The following is a 19,222-nucleotide window of genomic DNA, read 5'->3' on the forward strand; positions in this document are numbered from 1 at the left end:
ATTTCGTAGAATTCAACTGGTCTTCTTCTTCTTGGTCTACTTCTTATAAGTTGTTCACAATCCGTTGTCTTCATCTCACAGTAGTTCTCCCGCATACAGTGATTTAATATGATGAAATCTGTAAATTTTGACGCTTGAAGCAAGTTGTCTAATTTGATTGCACGTGGGTAAGAAACGCAAGAAAAGAATACATTTTTGGATAATAGACTAGTAATATTTGAGTTTTCGAAGATCAAGCTTTTCTACAAACGAAACATTTTTTAAGCTATGAGTGATTTTCTTTCTGTTCGAAAATCCGTTCCACGGCCACCTCACCTATGAAGCTATACGAGCAGGTGTTGCCTTTTATTGTTGCTTGAAGAGCAAGGTCTACGTAAAACAGACCCATTTATTTTACTTACTAAAAGACCATATTTTGGCAATGACATCTACCTGGTGTCGTTTTCATTTGGGTCATGGGAAGAACCCATAGATAAAGTTATATTTAAAGCATGATAGCAAGATCTATAGCTTGTAATGTGATCTTAATGTCGTGTATACCTAACCAAGTGGAATTTTTACGACCAGTTAAATTTGTTTCACCATGTATGGATAACCTGACCTTTCGTCCTTTGGTGGAATAATAGATTGATGTTTTTATATATTTATCGATCTTTCATACATGCTGTTTTTCTGCTGCTTGTAATCTTAATGTATTAAAAAATCATACTCCACCTAACATATTACAAATGTTCAATGAGTTTGTGTTTCAATTAGATAATTTGTACCTTATTTTAATTTATGCTTTTTCTTTTATTCCATGCTCAAAGACTAGTCCCTTTGGTCGAATGTGGCTGTTTTGATTAATACAATACTATTACCCCATCAAACTCGAGAAAATCGAAAACTTATATTTGATATTTTAATGATGATTGGTCATATCTTTTGCCGAAATTAGTTATAATACATTACTACCGCGGTTGATGCAATGGCTTGCACGACCAAGTCTCTGGTTGAACGAATTTAGGCATCATTGCTTCTAGTTTCGTCAAGAACCCAAATAAGCAATCTGTGTGAACCAAAAAAGTTATATGTCACCAATTCTTAAGTTTATTTTTTTCTTATCATATATCGTTGGCAATTGGTCTGTCGTTAGTACAATGACTGGCTTATATCTGGCGGCTCCTGTTGGTCCTGTTGTTGCCGTTATTGTGGTTATCCTTATGACTATCATCGCCTCTATTTTTGCTGCTTGATGCCATTTCTGTTGTTGGCACGCTTTTTTCCGATGTCTGCGCTTGTCCCTCTGTTGGCTCCCTACTCGCACTACACTTATTGCCATCTTATTTGTCAGTTCTTGTGGTAGACCCGATAATCACCTCGCTCGGCTCCTGATGAAGGCCGCGATGTCGTCACCTCCACGTAGCACGGATGCCGACCATCCTAAAAACATGAAGTCGTTGCCAACCATAGCAACGTATTTTAGAGTCCAAAAACATTCAAAACAGGAATAACAAACGATAAAAATCAACATTGATAGTCTCACGTTTAAAAGATACTCATCAATTAACCGACATTCCCTACTCATTATGTTAGTGAGTTGTATGGTATCATCAACTGACTGAACTAACCAATGCACGTCGAGCCGACCGACTTTATCGTTTGTTCACACGCGACGATTGGGCAGGCCCGAATTGTTAAATCGTTAATCTTCACGAATTTAACGTTAGATGCGTACCCTACGTGAGGCCTGCTGATGTAGTTGTTGAGTGTTGCGTCCAATAATAATTATCATCTCGTCGAGTCTATCCTTTAACTTCCGGTTCTCTTCTTTATGCATGTTCAGCGCGCACGCTATTGACCGTAAAGCCGTCGCCACTCGACGGTTGCCATCCTAAAAAGAATTAATAAAACCAATAAATACTTAAATATATCATGCTTAGTATTATAAATAGACGTTTGTATACGCGGCTCATTTTCCCTTTATAAAAGATATTTGCATTTAACTACTAGCAAAGGTTAATCCCATTTATACACACCATGAACTATTACTGAGGTTATTGCAATTTTCTTATTTTAATACATATAGGTGCTACACACCATCACAGTGTCTGCTCTATAATTATGCCTTAGTCATGTTTGTGAGCAATAACTTTTCGATCATAAGGTGTCAAAAGTAAGAAGCGACCATTTATATACTAAGGCACGGGCATATTTTTAAGATCTAACTTAGTGTTAAACGTAATCACATGAAGGAACAGAAGTTCTGCTGAAGTTCAGCTATTTATTACGGTTAGCAACCGGACTCTTTTTTTATTTGCACAGCAGTATACTACATTACGTAGACAAATACCGTATAAAAATAAGCTCTCAGCAATGCTTTTTCTCCTGACCTCTCAAGACTTTGGTTTTGAACGCAAAACTTCCCTGCTTAAGCTTGTTAACTGAAAATAAATGAAAGTAATCTATCAAAGCTTTTTAAAAAAAAGGTTTATGGAAACCTACTTTTTGAAAATATTATTATATTTTTAAATAAAAAGTAGGTTATTATTAAGAAGTTTATTATAACTTTTTAATAATGACCTACTTTATGGATAAGTATAGCTATTATTCAAGTATATAATTGGTTAAGGTACGATTCTCTACTTCATTTTGAGTATGAGGATTGCCATGATTTATCTAGTAATGATGTTTAAGGCGCTTGGCAAGTAAATTTCATTTTCGCTGTTGCCTGGATAAGATACGATGTGTATCGTATGACACGACGCAGAACATTGGTATACAATGCTGCAGTTATGTCGTGCGAGCTTCCACTCACAAGGTGAATAATCTCTACGTAAAGCGCACTGTACTGGTAGCGAAATAAATTGGCATCGTCGCCCAGAAAAAAGTCACTGTTTCAGTGTAGCAATAGGCTAGAAAAATAATGCAGCGCATGAAAGAACAATTCCTAGAAAAACAGGTTATTTGCTCTTAGAAAAAAAGGCTCATCTTGAAGACGAATATTATAATTAGGACGCCGCGACCGTACAGTCTAGTAATATCACAAAGAACCACAAAGTGTTCGCAAATAAAGCTCATGTATAGGAACAAGGGAACATGAATAGTAACCATACCTTCTTAACGGCGCTTGCTTACATTGGTAATTGAGTCATATTTGACTATTAAATTGAGCGATTAGTTCTAAAATTTGGCAACTGTGAACAAAATGCTGTTTTTGCTTCTTGAAACATTTACCATTAGAGCCTGAACACAAAATAGCGATCCATTATCCGAAAAAACGGTGAAAACAGCTAATAGAAGAAAGCACTGTCTATTGATATATTTGTATAAACAGCGAAGGAACTAAGAAATGGAAGTGATAATATCTTAAATGGACTTCTTATAGGGGGTGTACTAGCAAAAACCAGAATAGAATTTCGTGCTCTGCACATTCAACACTCTTTAGAATTATTTTAAGCAAATCAGTTTTACTTACTACCCCTATAGATCACCGTAACAATTCTTGCGCGAGAGACATCTGGCTAAGGCCTATGAGCCTTGAAAGTGTATTTAACACTTTTAAGTTATTAAATTAAGAAGTATTGTAAAAAAAAGTATTAATAAACTTTTTTTTTATATACTTCTTGTGAATCCCTTTCTATATCAAGAGATATTCCCACTAAAGAAGGATGCTATCAATACCTAACCGATGTATTAAAATAAGTGAAAGTAACTAGCTTCGAAACACGTAAAAACTTTGCCCTTCGATCTTTAATAGCGCATCTATAACTAATAATCTAACTAATAACAATTTCGGTACGGAGTTTTTTTTTCTTTGAAAACAACTGTTGTGAACATTGGCTTAATGCGGTAATGACATATTTACGCTTAGGTTCATTAACTGATGTTAAAAACACATTTGGAATTGACACACACGGATGAAAATCCACAGTGATACCCACAATGACTAATCGCTGTTTACATTATTATTTTGCTTTTGCTTTGGGCTTTGCGTACGGTGCTATACCTGTAAGTCTTCTGTTGCGCCATTTTTTGGTCACCTTTTACTCTACGTTGTCTGTGTTGGGTGTCACCGAAACAAACGAGACTATTATTATGGATCATGCTTTTGTGTCGATTGCTTATGGTCTTCATAGCAATAATTCGATAGTGTAATTTTTGCATCTTAACAGGGCTTAATAAAATTGATTCTTCATTGGTGCGTACATTCCTCCTATCTTTAGCACGACAGTTTATTTAGCGGGAGAACGTCCTTGAACACATATGACAGTCATCATATCTGCGGTAAGACTAAATATCGTTTTGGTTTCCGATAATGAACCCTCCAATAATCGAACATGACTAGAAACATCTCTTCGATACTGTATATGTTTACCTGTATATTCCTTACAAACTTCCACTGTGATTACAATAGACTTTAGTTTTTGCTTGATAGAATTAATCATTTATGCAAACGCATCCGATAGAGAGGCATTTTATAATTTGAAAGTTATGTCTCGATTTTAGCGAATACTTGCCCTTAAATTTGTTCGTTTGCCTCTAGTATGGTCAGGACCTAACAATGAGTCGATATTAAGCCTCTCAAGTGGAAACACTTTATGATACTTGGCCGCTAGAGCATGTCGTCGTTCTACGTTTTCGCACATCGATTTCCTCCCATATCTTCAGTGACACGCATATACAAAAACCTAATAAAAAAAATTAAAATAATTAAAACTAGATCGGACAGATAAATTATTCGATATATAGGTAAAACAGCTCGTTTTTGGTGGTTTGACAGCATATTTTGGCGTCACCAAGAAATGTTAGTGAGGAAAGCAGGATTATTTGCCGTAATTGAAGCGCTTTCCTGGACGAAATCACAGCAAAAGCGGGTGATTTGTTAGTTATCTTGTGGAAATAAACAATGAACCCCTTTTGTGAGCAAATTTATGAGAACTCAAGTTCAAATTTAGGAAATACTTTTATTGGAGTTCGTATTAAATTTAGAGATACAAATATATCAATTTACATTATAAATTTGTTGATGAAGAAATTTTGCTTAGAGTACAACGGCAAGCCGGAATCAATCTTGAAGAGTATCCTTTCATTAAAGTTACCCCTGCAGCTCGAGGAGGTGTATTAGAGTCCATCAGAACGAGTCTTTTGCACTCTATGGGTAAAGTATGCAAGGGTGAAAAGTGGATTCTACATTAGCTGACCTCCAAAAGTTGGCAGCTTGCATTTCGTTGCTTCGGTCCCGACGTTTAATGTTATATAGAATTACCACAGGGGACGAATACGTTTGGTTTGACGATCAAACGCATCAATAATATTGTGTAACAAAGGGTACACCCTCTCAAACGCACCTACAGCAATAAACTAACACAGATATATGTTAACTACAGAGACAGACGTTATCGTTCTATAGGGCAAAGCTTAGGTGGCCCGAGACGCTACTACACTGCGCCAGTAGGAATTTATTATGTACTCATCATATTCAACTATGTTGCATTTTTCGACTACTATCTATTCTAGAATCAGCAAAACGTTTTCGATAATTAAATAGAAAATGCCATACTTTTTAGGATGACATTAGGATGACTTTTTTTTGATGACATGGAGGTTATTCGTTTCGTATCCGCTAACGGAGACGTGCTTCTGCCGACTATTTTTGTTGTATAAAAAAATCAGATGCGCGCAACTTTAAAAAGCTATGTTTCACGCGCCAACAATCACCAAAAACTTTCTGTGGCACTTGTTAATTAGGTTAATTTTTAAATGAAAAAAAAACTTAGTTTTTAATTTAGACGTCTCGGTCTCTTGCATTGTCTCTTGCTGCTAATATGCTTACCTTAACAATATTGGTTAACTGATCTAACTGTACATTCAAGTGCGCGATCTCCTCCTGCTGATCTCGGTTTGTCATAGCGATGTCTCGGAACCTCTGGTTAATTAGGGTGACCTGCGGAAAAAGATTAACACCCTTCAAATTAATCATGCTCTTGACAGTTTAGCTTTTGCGTTTTGGGTATCAGTAAATTCTTTTCGGAACAAATGAAGCAATACTGGGTGCATCTACATTGAACCTGGCATAAAATGAGCGTTAGCATAAACTTGGCGTATTTTACGTTAGCGATATCTTGACCCCCCAAATTAATTTAGTGGCCTTTCGCTTCTTTCGCTTTCGATAGGGCTTCATGTAGATAATAAATTTAACAAGATTAAATATTAATTTCTTATATTTTACTTCTAGATACCCATATATATACATTAGCTCATATAGAATTCGGTTAATGAAGCAAGTCGTAATACCAAAAATATTCCTCATAGAGAAGAAGTACATTGCACATTTGCCAGTCTTTTGAGTATTGACAGTGATGCTGTGACCAATTAGATAATAGACTTCCGGTAAACTGTGCAACGAGGCATATACATTCATACTTCGCGCTAAAGACGAAAGTTAACGAAACTTTTGTTTTTCGTTATTATAATATATTTTATAATATAAATTATTATGATATAATATATCATAATAAGGAATATCAAGAAATGGATATTGCCCGCTTGCAAGAATAGGCTACAGATATCAGGCCCGTGGGCCAATTATTTGTCCTTTAGATAACTGCGACATGTCATGTTACGGTTGCCAACGTAACTTTTTCACTCAAACTGTATAATATTGTCAAATATTTTATTCGAACGTTTCTGCCGTAAGATCTTACTAATGTCGATACATGTTAGGTTTGCCATATGAAAATCCATTATATTACCGACCAGATATTGCTAAACTAAAATTACAGAGGCAAGCGGTACCGCATCAATTCCATGGTAGTACAGTGCTCTCTAGCACTTTTGTACACCTCTTCGCTTAACTTTTTGTTCTTAATGCGTATAGGTTTTTGCATACTTTCATAGTTAATTTAATGTTGTTACAGAAGGTATTTTCGTTGAATCTTAATAGATTGGCAGGCACTAAGAGAATTACATAGATGCGAAGCTGTGTAGACACTATTTAGTTTTATATAGGATATAGCGTAACAACTTACGTGGTCCTCAAACGTAAGATGTTCAAGAAGCTCTTTGCAGGTTCCTTTAAATGGGCATCCGAACTCGGATAACGTGCAGGACCAGGGCCTGAGTGTACAGGCATCTAGGTGAGCATCCATCTAAAATAAACATCGCATGTCGTGAGTTCATGTTGATCCACCTTTTTATCTTTATATTTGTAATTACAAACGGGCTCTAATTACATGAGAGTATTAAGAATTTGTCCTATTAGTTTAAACGTTTTGGTGGTATTTTTAAGCTACCTTAATTTTACATGTACGAAGTTGCAGTTCTACTGAGAGCGCTGTTTGCAAAGACAGGCACTTACGTCTTTAGCAAGTACATCCTTTACATGGCAGTATTCGCAGTCAATCTTTCGCATAGGGCACTCGTTCATATGTTCCTGCAAAAGTTCTCTAAAACGGAAAGCATTCATAAATTGGTTGCGCTGTCTTTTTGGTAAAAAATAAGTGATATTAACTACAGACCACCCGTAGCTACAATATAGTGGGTCGACTTGAAAATATTACAAAGCGAAAATGTAGGAAAAAATAGAAATTTGCATAACCCTTGATTGTTTACCTGTGAAAATTAAAAGTACATAGTGGGCAACTTAGTGGCCGTTTAGCGCATTTTGAACCCAGATGGTCGAATAGGTCTTTCGAAAGGCATTCTTCCTGACAGAGCGGACATGTCTTTTTATGATACGGGCAGCTTGACTGATGATTCTGTCAAATCATGGAAATGCGAAATGATCGAAATCAGTATCAAACAATATTTGTTATCTGTAATCAGTTACTATAAAAGATTATTATATATACTTTTTTTAAAAAGTCATAATAAAAAAAAATCGTAAATAGTTTAATCTAAAGCTTTCCTTATTTACGCATGAAAAAATATTGCGCCTTTTTTGCTTGGGACCGCTTTATAAGATTTGCATCATAGAGTCCTGTCACATGGTCTAACATGTCTTGTTAGCTTTACTGCTTATTGCACTAAGGTGCAAACTTCATAGGATAGCCTATTATTATAAAATGTTTGAGTTGACGAAGTCACACAGTAAGATCATTCTACACCTTAATTATTTTATGTCCGTATATACACATGTGGTGGCAGTAAGACACTTGAGTTCCAACTCCAATATATTCGATAATTTCCATGGATGACCCTGAAATTCACACATGATCAAACACGAAAAACTCCTAAAGTCTACCGATTCTGCCCGTCCATTCCCTTAGCGGCGACTTATGAAAAAATCAAGCGAAACGTTGTTTTTGAAGGATTTAATTTTCTAGTTTTTTCTAATACGCTGTGATTCCATGTATGTACAGTATATTATTTTCTCTTTTTTTTTTTACAATTTTCGCATCCGATTTTCGGTCACCTTAATAATCAGAAATCGTTTCTTTCTCTTATTTTTCCACAGAATCGCTTCCAACAAGCTACCTTAATAAAGCTGAAAAGCTGCTCTGTAATCTTTCAATGTAGAGTCCTTGTTTTTCAATTAGTCCTTCTAAAAGTATTAGTAGATCCTAATGTAGTGAACAATTAAACGTTGATCAAAATCGTCTAACTCATTGTATTACATGGCATTTAAATTTTGATTGAAAATTAAGATTTTTCGTATTGCATTTTTGAAGTATTTAGAGTTCAATCATAATATATGCACATCGCGCTTTGATTGATGACATCAGTTTTTTAGGACAAGTGGGTAGAAGTTTATAACCAATCTTTCAGATTTTTTGTTTTTTAAAAGCAACCTCTTGTTCGCAGGAACATTCGATTGAAGTGACAGAACTTTGATACCAGCAATTTTAGAATGACCACTTTAACATATAAAGCGACAACGAGGACTTTCCACTTCATGGAGAGCACCTAGATTTGGCATAACAAGGGTAAAAGGAACTTTCGAACCTAAGGTACTATTGGTTGCTATTGTTATTTTTCTTCAGCGTGGAATATAAAATGAATTTAAAAAAGCACGAATAAAGCGATTCGAGGGAAATAACGCATACCATAAAACTAGTCCAATCAAAACACGTGTGTCTGGTTCTTCATCTAAAAAAAAAGATGTGTAGTGTTTTTTTCTGAGGCAACTTGTTCCCATCCATATGCTGCTGAATTTAGATACGTAAACGTGAATATAAGCTAAATTTTTAGCTTCTCAGTGCGCTCCCGTCATATATGTCCTTAAAAGATATGACCTGAAAAGTAAATTTTTTTGACTTCCTTGCTTCAGTTTATACGCAAAAATGCTCTCACAAAATGATCTGCACATATACAATTTTATTAGATGAAGGGTCGTCCTTTCTGATTCAGTAACTAAAAAAATTAAATTCAGCTAAAAATAAGACGCTAAAATGGTACAAACCTGTTATAATCTGGAATAATGTATACTTATGCACTTGTTTGTAAAAAAGAACTATTTATGCGTTCTAAATTATTATACTTATGTCCAGGATTACTACTACGATTCGATGCTAATTTGTTAGATCTTAAAGTTGCCTATCAAATAAATGAAATTACATTTATTCTTGCCTATCATTCTTATAAAAATTGAACGCCACAGTTACGCATATGATACATAAAAGGCCGCTTAATCGTTGTTACAAAAATTGAAAGCCACAGTCACGCACGTTGTACCTAAAAGGCCGCTTAAAAAAATGTGTATACAGTTCGCTCGCTAATCAAGACAACACATTGAGTTTTTTTTACCTTCTAATATATTTATATATTCGATATATCACTACCTACAAAACTCATAAATGTTCAATTCTTCCAATCTAGAAGCTTCTTTTAGTATTTCCACACTTCGTGTAAAGCTTACTATAAGACTAAAAATGAATGAAAACGATGTAATAAAGCTCTCTCAAACTCAAGAAAAATATGATATAGGTAAAAAATATTTTTTTCAGAAAATCTATTATATTATTTGGAATCGCTTAAGATAAAACCTATACACCACAAATTTTTGTTTTAGGCGAGAGAGTTGTATCGCAAAGAATAGACTGGTTGTCCAAGACAATAAACGGTTATGCTAAATGTATGTATGTAAATGTAAATATGCGTATGTACTCCTCCGTTACTATACTTACTAAACTAGTGAAAAACACTCAACCACAGATATTTTCTAATTTCAATTTATAAAGAAATAATTATAAAAAAATTAGACGTCCTCTATCAAAAGCAGCACTGAAAAAAATGTTTGAGTACTAAATCTGTTGGTTCATCGCAGAGTTAATCACAGATTCATAGACATAAAAGAGAAACTACATTTTCATGTAATCAAGTATTTTAAATGTTACAAATTTAAATTAAATGTTTAATTGAAATAAATAAAAGGTTATGAACTCACCGCAGCGAACTCCTCAAGCGTATCCAGGAATCCACAACCGAGTGCCGAATAGTTGCATCGCACCCTATCGAAAACAATTACTTTCATTTATAGTGTTATTTTATATTAGTCCGCACCAGCTGACCTACATTATGGGGTATGTTTTTTCGTTGAAAATTAAGTACGCTAAATTCAGGTTTTACAATCAATGTAAGATCTGCCTTATTGATCGCATGCCATTTACGATTAGATGTATGCTTTAAACAATGATTGTTATATATGAATGCAGCTTGGTTGCTACTCTAATTACGTGTAGTCTTAGAGAGTCGTCCTGGTTAGTTATACGCTATTTCTTTTTAATTTTGTTGCGAATCAACTGACCCTATCTTCATAAATTCCGTTGCGTTACAAATTCATGAAACTCCCTTATCTGAAGTCTGTTGAAACCCTTACCGAAAATATTCGCAAAGAGTCTGAGTATATGATTTTTAACTAGCATTAAACTTCAAAAGCAGAAGCACATGGTTTTCTCTTTGTAAAGAATAAAAGCAAATTACGTGGACGCCCATATGAGTGGCAACAGTGCCAAGTTTATCGATTTCCACTACCGCCTTATACGAAAACACGCAGTATGAGAAAATATGTGCAGCACTTCAGTTGCTTACATAAATATAATTAATGATGGGTAATACTTGATAGAGGAACTTACACAGAGGGCTCAAATCGAACATTGAAAATTAAAAACTAATTTAAATACCTTCTTTTGTTGATTTTATTTTCCCATGACTGCATGACACCTTTCTCTCACCCGATAATTAGTCATGTCTTTGAAAAGCGGAATTGCTTCTAATCGTTACGAAGAGGGAATGCTTTAAGTAAAGCTAGAAAATAGTTTTGGAATTAATATTGATATGTATATGTTTTCATGTATATGTATGCAGAACAAATAATAAAAAGCAGCGAATACATACCGAAAATCTTTCACAATGTTCCATACGTTGAGATCCTTGTACATTTTCTCCGCCCAGCTTTCTATTCCGTCTATTGGACAAAGAAACATCGTACGATTTGATGGTAGGAGTTGAAGGCGGCATTGGCCACAAAAACTGTGGGAACATCCAGCTCTATAATGTAAAACATCATAGGTTCGTTGTTCATTCATTTGACTATGTCATAAGATACTAAATATACTGAAGCAGGGGTTAAAATGCGCTAAAGATTTGCACAAATGCACGCGTCTAGACTACAAACAGAGATGGAATCAACCAAAAAAGAATATAGGAATTTTTCATGTACGGTTTACGCCATTGTTTAATATTCTGTTGCATTGCGTATAATATTGCAAAACTGGGTGACAAAACGTAAACGTCACACCTTAACTTTCCATGGAAACTACACTTACATCGGTATCAACTTAGCGGTATAATACTGATCAATAATGTTGCGAAATGCACTAGAATCAAACACTCAGCATCTTTGGTTTTAATTTGTCAAGATACTAGAAATTTATCGAGTGTTGGTAAAGCCCAGAATTTTAGATGCCATTTCGCAAAAAACAAGCTAGTTTTTCCATCTCTGGCAAAACCTGGTGAAGTTACCAAAATGCACTAATTCACCTCTAAAACATATAATAGGTAGTTTAGTCATTTCGTTTAAGCCGTTTTTAAGCGAGCCTATTAACCAGTTCTGCTGCTCCATTGTATTTAATGAGAAAAGTGAGTATAGTAAATTCCGTGATATTTCTACTCTGTAACCTGTTAAAAATGTCTTATTGCCATTTGTTTTAATCCTACAAAAATTGGGAGCGCACGTTTTTAACGATGGACCTCAATTTCTCTGCTCTTTCCGGTACTTACGTGATTTGCCTGATAGGGTAAACATATTACTAGAACTATATGCAATAGGTGCCTATGCCTTATACGAGCGAGCATCGCAACAACAAAAAAATTCCTCACAAAGATGTAGATATATCAAATTATACATTTTTTAAACTACTAACCGAATTAAATATTGATTTAGAATAGGTCTTCGCCTATAAATACTATTTAGCAAAGTAATACGTTTCCTTCAAAAACAAACTAAACCCTTTTAATATTCAGCGGCCCAAGAAAAAAATATATAAATCTCAAAACACCTGAAACCATTAAGATTCCTAGAAAACTGCAAAAGTGGCACTGATGAATTGGATTTCCTAAAAGATCTACAACAAGTATTACAGTAGCAGAGATGTTGAATAATTTAGCATTAAAATACACAAATATTTTTCTATCTCTACGTGTAATATTTTTTAATCGCATGGATTGAGGATTTAAAATTTGGCTACTGCACAAAAGTCGCTCACAATTTTCATAGTTAGGGATCACTTTTTATTTATTTTTTAGAAGAGATTCCTTAATCGTGTGCTCTTGTGTTATCCATGTTTTTTGTGTCGTTCCTATTACGCGCAGTTGTGGGACACAAACTAAGTAATGGCAATGCACTTAATCCTTTTTTAAGGAGACCTTCGGTGATCAACAAACTCTTTGTTCAAAACATGCGCATAATTAATTTGAGGTTACTAAACGTTATTTATGGTCTATATGCTTTTTCAAAACAGATTCATTCAAAGTAGAAAGGGGAGGCGAGTTTTCATTCTTGTAGATACTCACCTGAAGAGAACCGGGGAAACGGATTGACAAATCACGCAAGTAAGGTTTCGAGGCAACGGCAATTCGAACTCTAAGAGAACCTCACCAGGCAAGCGAGGAAACGAGCGCAGGATGTGCTGGTACGTCATTGTGCACCTTATTTTTTTTCTTAATAATAAGAATTAAGCAATCTATTTGATTTTTACTACAAGTACTTGCAATAATAAGATCCAATAATATTAACAACAACAGGAGGGCAAATGGTTGGGTGACGTCTGTTATCTACTCTTCTTATTTTTTTTTGACGATTAACGTATCCAATGAAGAAAAACCTTGTCGGATAGAAGTGATTTGATTTCTATTCCTGCAGTAGTACGTCGATTGGAGCATAATCAAGCCAGCCTTGTTATTTCTAATTGTACTTGAGCAAGACCTCAGGATCACGGAGGTCACGGTATGTTCGTTGGTTGACACCTTTCGTTTTAGTATAATGCTTTCTTGTTTATTGTCTCGAGTGTCTAGCTTCCACGCTTTGGGCAGGTTTTGCCGTAGATTTTTGGCAGTGAGATTTTTAACCCTTCGCAAATCGACTAGCACTTTAGTCACCGTTCGTGCATTTCTTTTTTTGCATTTCACTTCAAATTTCGTACGAAACACCGAATATTGTTGGCCTTTTTTAACCCAGCAACTCCAGCAAATAGAAGTAAATGGGAATGAATGGTTATAACATTCTCGAGCATCTGCCTTTTTTCCTCTCCACTTTCTATCTCAGTTAAGTCAACACCATTCCTTGGACCTAATAGGCAGTGTGATCTCTTCTTCTACGCTGACTGTGACTGACGAATGCACTGCACCATTTCTGCCGAATAGCGCGAGACTTTGCACTCGCGGATTTCCTTCCTTGTTTATTATCTATTGAGCAACATGTGTTCACATTCAACGATGTGCAAATAACGACGTTCGCCGTATGGAGAGCTTTGATTTGCAGTCGCAGAGCCCTTTAGCGGGGGTCACACGATATACTGCTAGACTGGCTCACTGGTTTGATCATCATACCTAGTAAAAGAATATGGCAGTGCAGTGGTAGCTGGGCTGGTTAAGTCGCTATATCGCCTGCCTGCTATGGCAGTGAAACTTGTCTATGCACTACGTTTGGTTCTGTGCGCCCGCTAACGATTTTTGGAGGCTTACGGCGTGCACACACCACACCGTAGTGCACTGATCGTGCGTTGTTGCAATACACAAATGCAACGCCCGTTCGTCCGCCTGCCCGCTGCACTCACTGATAAGGCTGGGTGGCTTAGCCTCTTTGGCCCTCCCTGGCCACCTGCCTCCTGGTCTGGAACTGGAACTGGTGCTGGCTCGGGGCCCTGCGCCCTGCAGAGCCGGTGGCAGCGTCAGCGGCGGCCTCGCGAACGGCCTCGGGCCATCTCGCGTCTCTCGCCGCCCTGTAGCCGTGGGCGCTGAGCTGCCGCTCTCACAGCGAGCAGCTAGGGCGTCAGGCGACCAAGTTGACCCACTCACTCACTCTTTCACCCTACACGTACAGACAGTGCAGTCAGAGTTGTACATTTATACACAGAGGGGTTCGAATGAGGACAGGGAGGCGAAAGAGCGGAGGACCAAGCACCTGGGATGAAAGCGTCGCATCTCGTACCACAGATCTGGGAGGCTCAATTGAGGATTAGTCGCCCGTCGGCCTGGTACTTAATGATTTTATTTCAACCCGATTAATTCATTAAATGTTTGCGCTTGCGATAGAGTGTGCATTTGTTGTAAAAGTTTCACAGTGGTGACATACGTATTTAAAAATAATGCGAATCTCACTAGCAAAACGGTGACGTGTTCTGTAGAGCATACGAGCTATGCAAGGTGCTACATAGATACGCATCCAGGATCTCAGCTAAGAAATTGCAGCCACTCGGCGAGAAGCGGGCTGATCAACAATAGGAGACCGCGGGTCGTAGAATCAATGTTCGAATTTTTGGTGTTGATACCGTTGTTATCTGTTTCCCAATCATTCTAAAGCCTTTAATATGACCTGTATTAAATACACTAGAAATAACTGCCGACATATGATGGTGACTTCATTTATTTATCGAATCTGCCAAGTGGTATAGGTCTTATACATAATATAAGTGTATCTTGAAACAACCATTTATAGATGCTTTCTCTAATTTAAATTCACCTTAAAAAATAACAATGCTTTTAGTTTTAAGTTAATTTGAACTCATTGAAAGTGCTATATGTAGATCAACCAAGGTTAAAACACATTGTATGCGCCAATTTGCTTGTTGAGGCGTCAAAATTATCCATCAGATCATTATTAGAGATTATGGAGTCTACATTCTCGATTCCTCAGTCAAACTTTGCTGTCTGCATTGAATAGATTGTACAATGGAGGAATCAACTAACTTTCGGGCTGATGGTCGAAATGAAAGGATGCAGTAACAATTAATATGGGTTTTTATTTTGCGGTGTGAATGCAAGCTCGGCACTTAAAACAGAAATAAAAGTTTTTATATTAAAATGTTTAAATTAATAACTACTAATAATTAAGAAATATTCACATCATGTAGCATTTGAGACAAACAACTTAAAAGCAACTTGCTTGTGAACTCTACCTATTTTGTCAACACTCAGCGTTTCTGCAAACAGCTGCGAACGCCATTTACGCATGATTATTATTATTGTTATTATTAATATCATTATTACTACTATTGATTTTAATAGTTTAGATTTAAAACCTAATTCCCAAAAATGCATCTCGTATAAATTCTTTAATTATTCTAAATGATAGCCAATTTGTAGCATATGATGAAATAAATCAAGAAAAATTACTGAGCAAAAAAATCCAATTTACACTAAACTTCGTGCAGGACTTCTATGAACTCTAATAATATAAAACGAATTTTGAGCAATTTATATTAGAAAATGAATGTAGGTTAAGGAAATACTTTTTAGTGCTGCAATGAAATAGCTGTATACAAGTTACTCCAATAAATGCTGCGGGTTTGAGTTTTTTTTTCACACAGATTATTGTTGCAGGACGTATGGAAAATGGTATTATGTTGTAATTTATATATGTAAGGATGAAGTTTATATAACCAAATATTTTTTACTATTATCTACATACTGAGATGAACAGTACATTGCCGCTTATCCACTAAGCTAAACTCGGCGTATCAAGGTGTCTTACTTCTAAAAGTTCAAAACTGGGTACGTAAAAGGTCAGTAAAAATTCACGTGCTTTAACAAAATTGCCTTTGAGTTCTAGATGAGGCGCAGTTTTTAAGTTAAGAAACCAAGCAAATGAAAATAAGAGGTACTGTTATGAGTAACCGTTAAGGTGTCTCTTTTGAGCTAAACATAGTGAAACTAAACTGCACGTTTGTACTAAGTTTATAAGATAGGAGCACGTATTACAGGTCTTTTAATCAAAAAATCGTCAATATCAAGCTTTTCTTATTTACTTAATAAGTGTTTTAAGTATTTTATAGTATTTATTCGTCTTTTTATTACTAATGATGTTGCTCGCGCGATAAATTTTTGCATGAGATTTTGGTTAGCATGAGATCTGGGTTACACGCGTATGTCTTTGATACGCCTTACTGTCTCTTACAATCTGCTCAGGGTTTAGGTAGATGTGCCTTATTTGGCGCGTTCACAAAATCCTAATGAAGTTCCATATTACAATATCTATTTTTCTATCATATCCATATACATTTTAATAAATCGTTACAAATAATTTAGTGCTAAACATATAGTTATAATTTGGTGAATAACTTAGCCTTTAGTAAAAAAAACATTATAGATCTAATATATGTTTACCAGCAAGTGAAGTTTAGTTGTGTCCTTCATAAAAGGATATGTTGCCACTGAATATTCGTCTTCGAATACTAATATGATCCTCATATACCTACTTTTTCAGTTCGCTATGCTCGTCAACGTTAGTAATTGATACTATATGCGCGTTCCACTTCCGGTGCGAGCCATGCGATACCGCAAAGGAGATCGAGTTTAGCCATGATATTTTAAGAAATATTAAATTTGGCAATTCGATCCTATTTTTAAAAAAGTTTTTAAAAATTATTAAATTGACTTTCTAAAGTCAGCAGCTTCATACAACTTCCTTAAGAATATAACAGAATTTTTTCAGCTAATATCGTTCACTTTATATGTTTACTTAATACTTTATGTTAATATTAACTTTATGAGATTGAGGACTACAGATGAATACAGCTAAGGAAATACATACTCGGAAGACAGACAAAATGTATAATTACATATGTTTTTACTTGAATTAAAAAGGCCTTGATTTAATTCGAGAAGATGGTTTCAAGCAAGGTGTGATTGACAACTCGGACATATCTTTACGTACACGTGGTATCTATAAATCAGGATATGCGATATGTTATTACTATTATACCTGAGAGGGCTTGCGAAGGGCCCATGCTCTGCAAATTTGCAAAATAGGTGATTTTTTTAACAGCTCAGAATTGTATAACAATAAATACTGTAAAACAGAGCTTGGGTTTACAGATTTGAAAGATATAGTGATGACGAAGCTCCAATGACTATGTGAGTGTTGTTTCAGGTATTCCATATATTGCTCAAAAAGTGTCGATATTGAGGTTTAGGAAGTGCCTATAGCGTACCTATAACCAGTAGACCAAGCTTGTACAGTAGGAAGTAAATAAAAGCGGTAGCGTTTGGTAAGCGAAAAAATCTGTAATGAAACATTAGTGCATCAACTTGGATAATGAACCAACAATACACAGATACTTGTGAAGAACTCTATCAAGAAATGAATCTCGAGAATATTTTGACCAAATCACAAAGCTCAGCTAAATTGGTCTATATATATCGGATTAAATTCGAGAATATCATTTTCGATGTGTTACATGGTGTGATATTTTCTCAAAAAGGGCCATCAGATAATGACCAGCATGGTTTCATGAACAGGCTTCGCATAGCTGGTACATATGCAGGATTGGGCACTGTATTTAAATAAAAAGGAAAGCTTCGATTGCGATATACTTTACTTAAATTTTTTTTAAGGTTCATGTTAAAATTTTAGACCGATAGCAAAACTATAATTTAGATGAATAGTTACCTCAAGGAGCGTTATTTTAGACCAGAAGTGAATGACAACTTTTATTTGCTAAGATTAAACAAATAAGAAAAGTACCGCAACAATCTTTTGTAGGTTCACTCTGATTTTGCATACTCTTGACACTAAAGTGATTTCGTAAGGCACAGTTTACAAACTATACACGAATAATCCAGAATTGTGTTATCCCTGTTTAGGTTCAATAGAAAAAAGTTATTGTGCTTTTTGATTGGCACGATATCAAGATGCTGTGATGACAATTAAATGTTAATCTCGATGCTTAAATTCTATTATCTAGCCCACGCAATTTTGTATGTCTTTTAATGGCTCTACTATCTGCATATCGGAAATAATTCGTGACCCAAGCTTTGTTGTAAAGTCGTTATGTAAATTGTGAAGTTTAGCAAAGATATTACCCGAGTTATTGAACTTCAAATCTATTTGTAATTCAATCTTTATTGGTTACGTTGTCAAAAAAGTTGATTTATATGTTTTTATATATATAATATTTTAATGTTAGCTTGATTGAATATATCGTTCAGAAATATACTTTTAAAAACACATCGATAGCTCGGCATGGTGCGGAAAAATTTATTTGGTGCTTTCAGAATTTATCGCGCTAATATTTGTAAGTACAGAAAGTTATGTAACAAATCTCAAAATGTTTCAAAAACCGAAAAAACGCAGGACAATAAGTAAATTCTGATTTTTCACTACAACGACGTATGCAGCGACAGTAGAAGCAGCCTTAACAGCTTTTCTTGAAAGAGGCCAATGCCTTTACCAAAATAAAAGACTACGTACTTTCAATAATGTTAATAATGCACATGTGTAATGATGCGTCTAATGTAAATATTTCCAATAGTCTCCCTCTGCTAAAAATAATAAAATTTTTCATCGCATTTTAGAGAGTGAGCAAAAATCACAATGCTCCTACTTGGGAGTTTGACCGACGTGGGACTTCAATAGCAAGGTCTTAAATAATGCCGGAATTTTTAAAGTATTTATATATAATTTAAGTGATTCAGCAAGTACTGCTATAACTGTGTTTGCGATATAGATATTAAAAACACTCGTATATTCAGTTATTCTAGAAGCAATATTCCTGTACACAGTTATGCTAAAGTGATAGTGCTT

At 35.4% G+C, this 19,222-nt stretch overlaps 1 protein-coding gene and 1 long non-coding RNA gene across 3 annotated transcripts; one reads left to right on the top strand and one right to left on the bottom strand.

Moving 5' to 3' along the window:
• Positions 1–1,066: 1,066 nt before the first annotated feature.
• Positions 1,067–14,111, bottom strand: LOC111249344 (TNF receptor-associated factor 6-like). 2 transcript variants are annotated; one of them, XR_002672878.2, is made up of 9 exons: positions 12,994–14,111; positions 11,317–11,469; positions 10,367–10,430; positions 7,594–7,739; positions 7,340–7,427; positions 7,011–7,130; positions 5,816–5,926; positions 1,611–1,873; positions 1,067–1,422 (listed from the first exon to the last, which is right to left on the bottom strand). XR_002672878.2 is itself a non-coding variant. In XM_022803100.2 (9 exons), exons 1-9 carry the CDS (start codon positions 13,119–13,121, stop codon positions 1,330–1,332), a joined length of 1,059 nt encoding a protein of 352 aa, XP_022658835.1. In that variant the 5' UTR covers positions 13,122–14,111; the 3' UTR covers positions 1,067–1,329. The 2 variants fall into 2 exon arrangements, 1 of the variants encoding a protein (XP_022658835.1); XM_022803100.2 differs by having other exon boundaries at positions 1,718–1,873.
• Positions 14,112–15,073: 962 nt separating this feature from the next.
• Positions 15,074–18,907, top strand: LOC147756296 (uncharacterized). Its single transcript, XR_015326339.1, has 2 exons — positions 15,074–16,202; positions 16,904–18,907. It is a non-coding gene; the product is annotated as an uncharacterized LOC147756296 (long non-coding RNA).
• The last annotated feature ends 315 nt before the right edge of the window (positions 18,908–19,222 follow it).

This window comes from Varroa destructor, unplaced genomic scaffold (assembly GCF_002443255.2).
Source record: "Varroa destructor unplaced genomic scaffold, Vdes_3.0 BEIS01000004.1, whole genome shotgun sequence".
Taxonomy (NCBI): Eukaryota; Metazoa; Arthropoda; class Arachnida; order Mesostigmata; family Varroidae; genus Varroa; species Varroa destructor.